The sequence below is a fragment of the Cynocephalus volans genome, chromosome 10 (assembly GCF_027409185.1).
Source record: "Cynocephalus volans isolate mCynVol1 chromosome 10, mCynVol1.pri, whole genome shotgun sequence".
Taxonomy (NCBI): Eukaryota; Metazoa; Chordata; class Mammalia; order Dermoptera; family Cynocephalidae; genus Cynocephalus; species Cynocephalus volans.
This window is the reverse complement of record NC_084469.1, coordinates 107,819,956-107,828,582: the sequence shown is the minus strand read 5'-3', so window position 1 is coordinate 107,828,582 and position 8,627 is coordinate 107,819,956. Positions and strand designations below refer to the sequence as shown.

Below are 8,627 nucleotides of genomic sequence, written 5' to 3'. Positions count from 1 at the left end.
ACTTTGTACCGAACTTACTTTCAGCAAGCAGTTGCTCACTCTCTTGAGCCAGCCTGAGCTTTGCACTGAACTTTACGTATGTTTTTCTTGCTTTTGCGATAGGCTCGATGTCGGAACTGAACTTACTTTTGTGTTAGACTTGGTGTGGGCCCTGCTCAGTCTCTGGAGCTAGGCTGCACGCTCTCCGTGGAACCTGTATTTCTTATCTATTTTATTAAATTCATTCTCACTTTCTCCTGTGACTTTGCTCTTGAATTCTTTCCTGTGTTGGAGTCAAGAACCTGGTAAGAGGACAGGGCAGGTTGAGGCCGACTATCGGGCCCCCCAGGACCCCACCTCCGACGTCAGAGCAACAGACACTCTCATTCACTGCTGGTGGGAATGCAAAATGGTGCAGCCACTTTGGAAAACAGGTTGGCAGTTTCTTACAAAACTAAATATACTCTTACCACATGATCCAGCAATTGTGTTCCTTGATATATACCCAAAGGAGTTGAAAACTTATGACCATATAAAAACCTGCACATGGGTGTTTATAGCAGCTTTATTTATATTTGCCAAAGCTTGGAAGCAACCAAGATGTCTGTCAGTAGGTGAATGGATAAATAAACTTTAGTACATCCAGACCATAGAATATGAGCTATGAAGCCATGAAAAGACAGGGAGGAAACTCCAATGCATATTACTAAGTGAAGGAACCCTCTCTGAAAAGGCTACAAACTGCACGATTCCAACTACGTAGGATTCTGGAAAAGGCAAAACTATGGAGACAGTGAAAAGATTAGTGGTGGCCAGGAGTTGGGGGGAAGGAGGGATGAATAGGCAGGGCACAGGGGATTTTTAGCGCTCTGTATGATGCTAAAATGGTGGGTACGTGTCATTACACATTTGTCCAAACATTTGTATGACACCCAGAGTGATGAACCCTAATGTAAACTATGGATTTGAGTGATAACGATGTCTATTGACTGTCAATGTTCATGAGTTGTAACAAATGCACCACTCTGGTGGGGGATGTTGATAATGGCGGAGACTGTCCATGGGTGGGGGCAGGTGGAATACAGGAACTCTCTGTATCTTCTGCCCAATTTTGCCATGAACTTAAAACTTCTCTAAAAAAAGATGAAGTCTTAAAAATATATATTTATCTTGATGACTGTGATTTTCAGCACTGCCTTAAATTTTTCACCCAAGGATGCCTCGCCGTGGTCCCTGTACTATGTGGAAACACAGCCCACGTCCTCCACGTGGTTCTTCTACCAGGCAGAGCCCCCATCCCAAAATCCTCACAAACTCTGGCTCAGAGGAAGATATTGCCTCTGACTCCCCTGGGGTGTGGCCCCCTTTGCTCTGGCCCTCAGCACCCTATTTCCTGAGCCCCCACAGTGTACCCAGCTTTCTGCTGGGCGATACCGGGCCCCCAGAAAGAGAACACCCAGTATCTGAGTAGCCCCGGTGGCCCGCCGGGGAATCCCGGGCCTGGCTCAGTCTGGGCATTCCCAGGCCCGCCCAGGTCCCGCCCCATGCTGCATCCCCAGGCCTGGTGGGTCTACCAGAAACTCCCTGGGCTGGTTTTGGGGTGGGAGGCCCACAGGGAAACAGTTTACATACACAGCAACCCAGCCACGTCAGCCCGCCCCACCTGATGCCAGAATAAAGGGGAGATGACTTGCCCACTCTGTAGGACTAAGCCACAGGCACCCAAGGAAGAGGAAGAACCCCTCACTGTCAACCCAGGTAAGCCCAGAAGCCAGCTTGTGGGACAAAGCCAGGGTCCCTGAATGCCCAGATCCAGCCTCTGCTCTCAGCTACCTCTTGCAACTTGGGATCAAGGGCAGAAATTGGATGACAGTTGACGTCTCCTGGTCCCCGTGGGCTCAGAGCAGGCCTCAGAAAAAATAATCCTCAGCCCCTGCACTTATCTTCCTTCTGAGCCTGGAGTGTTGGCAGCGAAAAACAGGAGGCAGGGCCAACTTCAGGCCTCTCCTTCTCTCCCCTCTCTAGGCATAGCCGGTCTTACCAGTCAGGCGGGCCAGCAGCTGAGAGTCCCCTCTTGTGGCCAGCAGCAGCTATAGAGCTGTCACAATAGGGAGGGTGCAGAGCTTGCTGGACCGGCCTCAGTCTACCTGTCTTGAGAATGGGCAGAGTTGGATGCAGGCTGAACTACCTGGCCTCCAGAACCCTCCTAGAATGGGCCTGGCTTACTGACCCTTGACTTCAGCCTGGGAGAGACAGGATAGGATGGCGGAGCCCTTGAAACCCAAATCTCCTTGACCCATGGCACTCTGCCCCCACATCCCCACTGCTTCCCGCCCACGGTTCCACGAGGGCCAGTGGTGTCATCCACCGCTGGACTTTGACAGTGACCAAAGGTTCCACTCAGTTCTCCATGTCTGTCTCCTTCCAGCACTGACGAAGTTCTCCTCTGAGGTCAATTGGGTATGTCCTCTGGAAGCCAGAATCCCACAGTGAAAGCCCAGGATGTACTCTGGATCCTGCTCGGATTGCTGCTGTGGCCGGAGCCAGGAACAGGTGGGTCAGAGGGCAGAGGCCTGAAGCCAGGACTCTGGACTCAGCAGAAGTGATTTGCTACCCCCTCTGTGTCCAGCCCAGTATGGGGCAAGGCCAGAGACCCCAGAAGACCCCAGCTCTTGAGGAACCTCCAGTCTGGGGACACAGATGTTCTTAGCCCCTGTATTAGTCCATTTGTGTTGCTTATAACAGAATACACAGAACTGGATGATTTATAAAGAAAACAAAATTTATTTGCTCACAGTGTCTGAGGCTGGGAAGTCCAAAGTCCATCTGGTGGTGGCGACAGCGACCCAAAGGTCTCACATTGCAAGATGGTAGAAGCAGAAAGCAGAGACAGAGCAAGACAGACTCTCTTATTTTAAAGCCCTCAGAACCACACCCCTGAGCACCATTTTTAATCCATCCACTGCTGCACAGTCATACAATCCAATCACCTCTTCAAGGCTCCACCTTTCAATTACCATAATAGGATTTCCCACCCTCTTAACAGTCACAGTGGGGGCTAAGTTTCTAATACATAAAACGTGGCGGATACAATTCAAGCTTCAGTGAGTTTTGGAAGGACCTAATTCAATCCACTACAGCCCCATAGAGTCAGGGCAGGGATGAGGGGAAGGAGCTGGAGCCTGGGAAGCAAAAGTAGGGAAGGCTTCCTGGAGGAGAAGACATAGAGATAGGACAGGAAAAGGGAGAAATGTGTTTGGTGGAAAAGCAAGAAAGGGCATTTTGGGGAGAAAAGAGCAAAGCTATAGAGAGATTACATTATGGACTGTCTGGAGAAGAACCTGGATTCTCAACAGCAGAGTATGTAGATGAAGACTTCATAGGTATAAATCCTGCCTTTGCCACTTCTTAGCTGTGTGGCCTTGTGCAGCTAACCTAACCTCTCTGTGCTTCATGTGCCTCATCTGTAAAGTGGGGCTGTCTTAGTCCGTGTGTGCTGCTACAACAGAATACCCGAGATTGTGTAGTTTATGAAGAACAGAAATTTATTTTCTCAGAATTCTGGAGGCTGGGAAGTCCTAGATGCCAGCACCTTGGCCTTGGACTTCTCAGCCTCCAGAATGGTGAGAAATAAATTTCTGTTCTTCATAAATTGCCCAGTCTTGGGTATTCCATTATAGCCACACACACAGACTAAGACAGGAGCTAATAGGACCTACCTCCTAGGATTGTTGTGAAGATTGAATGAGGTATATATAAGTCACCTAGAATACTGCTTGGCACATAGGAAACATTAGTGATTATTCAACAATCCAGCTCTGGGCCAGGAAACCTAGCACTTCCAGGTTCCTAGTTCAGCCACTGACATATCCCCCACATGGCACAAGTCCATCCTACTCCTCCCCCTGGGCATCCTTCAAGACATCTTTCCCTCTAAAATGCCCCAATGCCAATCCATCACCAAAAACTATCCATCTTTCCCACTCAACATCTAGGGACTCTCCCGCATTTGTCCACGACCCTACCACCACCTCCCTTCAGCCACCTTCATCACTCACCTCCACACTGTCTCCCCTTCCCTATTCTAGCACCCTGAAAATCCATTTCCACATGGCAGCCTATCTTAGTCATTTTTCATCGCTTATAACAGAATAGCTGAAACTGGGTAATTTATAAAGAAAAGAAATTAATTTCCTACAATGTTGGAGGCTGGGAAGTTCAAGGTTGAGGGAGCTAGAGTGTGTTAGCTCAGGTCTTTCTCCCTCTTCTTATAAAGCCACCAGTCCCACTCCCATGATAGCCTATTATGAGAGTGAATGAATGAATTATCCGTGAATGAATGAATTTATTCATGAGGGCAGAGCTCTTATTATCCAATCACCTCCTGAACGCCCCGCCTCTCAAAACTGTAACATTGGGGATTAAGCTTCAACATGAGTTTTGGAGGGGACATTCAAACTATAGCACATCCAAAACAAACAAACAAACTATAGCACATCCAAAGGAACAATTTTAGAATGCCTGCCTGGCCATGTCTTTCTTCTGCTCATAATCCTGCCATGGCTCCCCAGTGCTCACAGATAGACCAAGCTCCTTAACCAATCGGCAACAGTCTGTTTGGTTCAGTTTTCTCATCTACAGAAGGACAGTGGCTGAGGGTCACAGAGTTATCAGAGAGATAACTCTGATATCTGAGAGAGCAGGGAGCATTGAAAGATATGGGATCAGCACAAGAAGGTTAGGAATGAATGGGGCTGGGATGCTGAATTAACACATTCTCTCCTCCTGCAGCATCCCTGCCCCTGCTCATGGACTCCGTCATCCAGGCCCTGACTGAGCTAGAGCAGAAGGCACCAGTGACCAAGGCCAGCTGCACCCCTTCTGCATGGATGCTGTCAGCCCAGGACTCTGGCCCCCGTGATCCCCTCCACCACTTCCTACTGGAGTTGCAGAGTCTCAAGGCTGCCGAGATGGATCACCATGCACTGAGCCCAGAGTTGCAAAGCCTGGCCAAGGAGGTGGCCCGACATGGTGTTCGGGGCAGGCAGGAATACGGGGTGGTGCTCGCACCTGATGGCTCAACTGTGGCCGTGGAGCCTCTCCTGGCAGGTCTGGAGGCAGGGCTGCAGGGGCGCAGGGTTGTAAATTTGCCCCTGCACAACACGGCTACCCTTCTGGATACCGGAGCCAACTTTCCAGATGTTGCAGCCACAGCACCAGATGTAAGAGCCACCTCTCCAGGACTTAGAGATGCCTCTCCAGATGTCACCTCTGCAGATGTTGGAGCCAATTCTTCAGATGCTGGAACTAGCTCTCCAGATGTCCAAGCCTCCTTGCTAGATGCCAAGTCCCCAACTACTGTGGACAGCCTCCTGGCGGTCACACTGGCTGGAAACCTGGGCTTGACCTTCCTCCAGGGCCCCCAGAGCCGGAGCCATCCAGGTCTGGGAATGGAGGGCTGCTGGGACCAGCTTTCAGCCCCCCAGAACTTCACACTCTTGGACCCCAAGGCGTCGCTGCTCACCATGGCCTTCCTCAATGGTGCACTGGATGGGGCCCTCCTTGGAGACTACCTGAGCCGGACCCCTGAGCCTCGGCCTCCCCTCAGCCGCCTGCTAAGCCAGTACTACGGAGCTGGCGTGGCCGGAGACCCAGGGCTCCGCAGCAACTTCCGACGGCAGAATGGGGCTGCTCTGACTTCAGCCTCTACCCTGGCCCAGCAGGTGTGGGGGGCCCTTCTCCTGCTACAGAGGCTGGAGCCAGCACACCTCCAGCTGCAGGGCATGAGCCAAGAACAGCTGGCCCAGGTGGCCACCTATGCTACCAAGGAGCTCACTGAGGCCTTCCTGGGTGAGAACATCCCCCATCTCCTGTGACCCTTCCTCTCACAGATATAAACATTGCCAGCCCCAGGTGGTTTGGTGGATTCAGGACGAGGGGAGTCCAGAGGAGACAATAAGGGCTCTGGCCAAGGACTGAGATAGCTGCACAGATGATGAAATGCTAAAGTTGGGCCTTGAAGGATGAATAAGAGTTCATCTGATTTAAAAAAGAAAAAGTGAGGAAGAGGGCATTCTAGGTGGGCTCAGCATATATGTAAAAGCACAGAGGTTCACATGAAGTTCAACCAGTTACACCTGTGCACCTTTAGGCAGGTTGCTTCTCTTCTCTAAACCTCACTTTCTTCAGTAAAGCCAAATAAATCATTGCTACCTCTTGGATTTACTGGATGGTTTAGGAAGATGAAGCACACAATTGAAGCTCAGTAAATGGGGGCCCAGATTCTTATTTTCTGTGTGGCTGCCCTTTCACAGGGCTCAGGACAGGGCCAGCTGGAGAGACCGCTGGGCCCTGTGTTACAAAGGACCCTGAAGTCGAAACTAAAATTCTTGGGCTTTATCCTGAAGGTGATGGGAGACATAGTGGAAATACCAAGAAGCCTGGGGTACTGTTAGATTTAGTTAAATTAGATCCCAACGGGGGCCAGTGTGGGGTGAAACTGGACTCTTCCCAAATCTGGGAGGAGGCTGGAGGGATGGCCCCTATATCTGCTTTAATGGGAGGTGCAGGCGGCAGGCATAGAAACGCTTGCTGATCCCAAGCTTGGACCCGCTTGCCCACAGGATGCCCGGCCATCCACCCGCGCTGCCGCTGGGGAGCGGCGCCATACCGGGGCCGCCCGACGCCGCTGCAGCTGCCTCTCGGGTTCTTGTATGTGCATCACACGTACTTGCCCGCATCACCCTGCACGAGCTTCGCGCACTGCGCAGCCAACATGCGCTCTATGCAGCGCTTCCACCAGGACACGCGCGGCTGGGACGACATCGGCTACAGGTGGGTGGGGCCCGGCCGAGCCGGGGGCGGGGCCGACGACAATGGGTATAGCATGAGTGGGCGGGGCCTAAGGCAGGGGACGCCCCTTGAGTGAGAGCCCGGAAGACAGAGGAAGAGTTTGTGCTGGGGGCGTGGCCCAGGCTAGGGGTGGAGCCTGCACAGGGACCAGACATAGCTAAACACTGGGTCTCTTGTGTCAGGGGAGAGAACTAGGACAGGAGGTAGGACCTGGGAGAGGGACGGGGCGTGTGGTAGGGAATGGATCGGGGGTGGGGCAGTGATGACCTAAGATAGAAAAGGGTTCTGAATTGGGCAACAGCTGGACTTCAGAAAAGGCGAGGGGGGAGGGTGGGCAGCAAGAGGCGTGGGCAGTACTGAGGGGCGGATCCAAAGAGACAGGACGGATTCTGGGGTGGCAGCTGGTGTGGTACAAGGATGGAGCTGGACGGGAGAGAGGCAGCGCGACCGCGCGGGACTTGGGGTCGAAAGGCCCCTGGCAAAGGGACGGAATCTGGGGGAGGGGCCCAGATAAGGGTCGGGGTTTCCCTTACTCCGGGTAGTGGCTCCTTCCTCTTACCGTCTGCAGTTTCGTGGTGGGCTCGGACGGTTACGTGTACGAGGGCCGCGGCTGGCACCGGGTGGGCGCGCACACGCGCGGACACAACTCCCAAGGCTTCGGCGTGGCCTTCGTGGGCAACTACACGGCATCGCTTCCCACCGAGGCCGCGCTGCGCACGGTGCGCGACCTGCTCCCGAGTTGCGCGCTGCGCGCCGGCCTCCTGCGGCCCGACTACTCGCTGCTCGGCCACCGCCAGCTCGTGCGCACCGACTGCCCCGGCGACGCGCTCTTCGGCCTGCTGCGAACCTGGCCGCACTTCGCCGCGGTGAGTCTGAGCCTCCTACACTCCCACGGCCCGCGGCCCCTGACCCCTGCCTGCCTGCTCGCCCAACCTCAGCGGGTCACTGACTCCTGTCTGTAACCCCTGTTCCTGCACAGCCCCAGCCAGGCCCTTCCATGTTCCTTGCAGCCCTTTTATTAAGGCAACCTAGGCCCGGCGTTCAGTCATTCTGCCCCCTGACCTATGCCTGCACAACCTCAGCCCAGCCCCACCAACCTCGGCATTGTCCCTGCTCCCTACCCAAAGGCCCTCTTTCACACACACTAACCTAGCCAAAAAACCCTTTGCCTGCACAACCTCTGTCCAGCCCCTAACCATCCTGTGTTGCAATCCTCTGCCCAGACAATCTGAGCCCTGAGGATGTTTGTTCAGCCCCTGATTCCCTAATCCCTGATGACAACCCTTATGCTGGAGCAATTTAGGCCCAGCTAGCACAACCTCTGCCTGATGATCTCATCCCAGCCCCTGACCTCGATCACTAAGATACCTCTATAATCACACCTGGATAATCTTGTGCTAACTGCATAGTGCCAGTCCATTTAATTAAGCGATTGATCTGCCCACCTTGTCCTGCAGGCAGCTTTGTACCCACTCCCTCACTTTGGGCTGCTGTCCCCTCCCCATCTAGGGTCCCACCACTAGGAAGGCAGACCCAGCAATGTCCAACCCCCAAGCCTCATACTCCCTTGTCTTTTCTAGACTGTGTAGCCAAGAACTGCAAGGAGAGCCTCTCGGAGATCCAGGAAGGAGCCATCCCCAATGATCCTGACAGCCACAGACCTCCAATAAAGAGACCAAGGAAAGAAAATCTCTGTGTATGCATCATCTGTGTTTGCACACGTTGTTGTAGTTTGGGTGTGCCCAGAAGCAGACCCTGTGACAAGAATTCCTGTACAAATAGTTTATTGGGAGGTG

General features: G+C 53.0%; 1 protein-coding gene across 1 annotated transcript; it reads left to right on the top strand.

Moving 5' to 3' along the window:
* Window positions 1-2,441: 2,441 nt before the first annotated feature.
* On the top strand, window positions 2,442-8,420 carry PGLYRP2 (peptidoglycan recognition protein 2). The gene is made up of 5 exons (XM_063110056.1): window positions 2,442-2,532; window positions 4,771-5,829; window positions 6,603-6,813; window positions 7,400-7,697; window positions 8,412-8,420. Exons 1-5 carry the CDS (start codon window positions 2,442-2,444, stop codon window positions 8,418-8,420), a joined length of 1,668 nt encoding a protein of 555 aa, XP_062966126.1.
* Window positions 8,421-8,627: the final 207 nt, after the last annotated feature.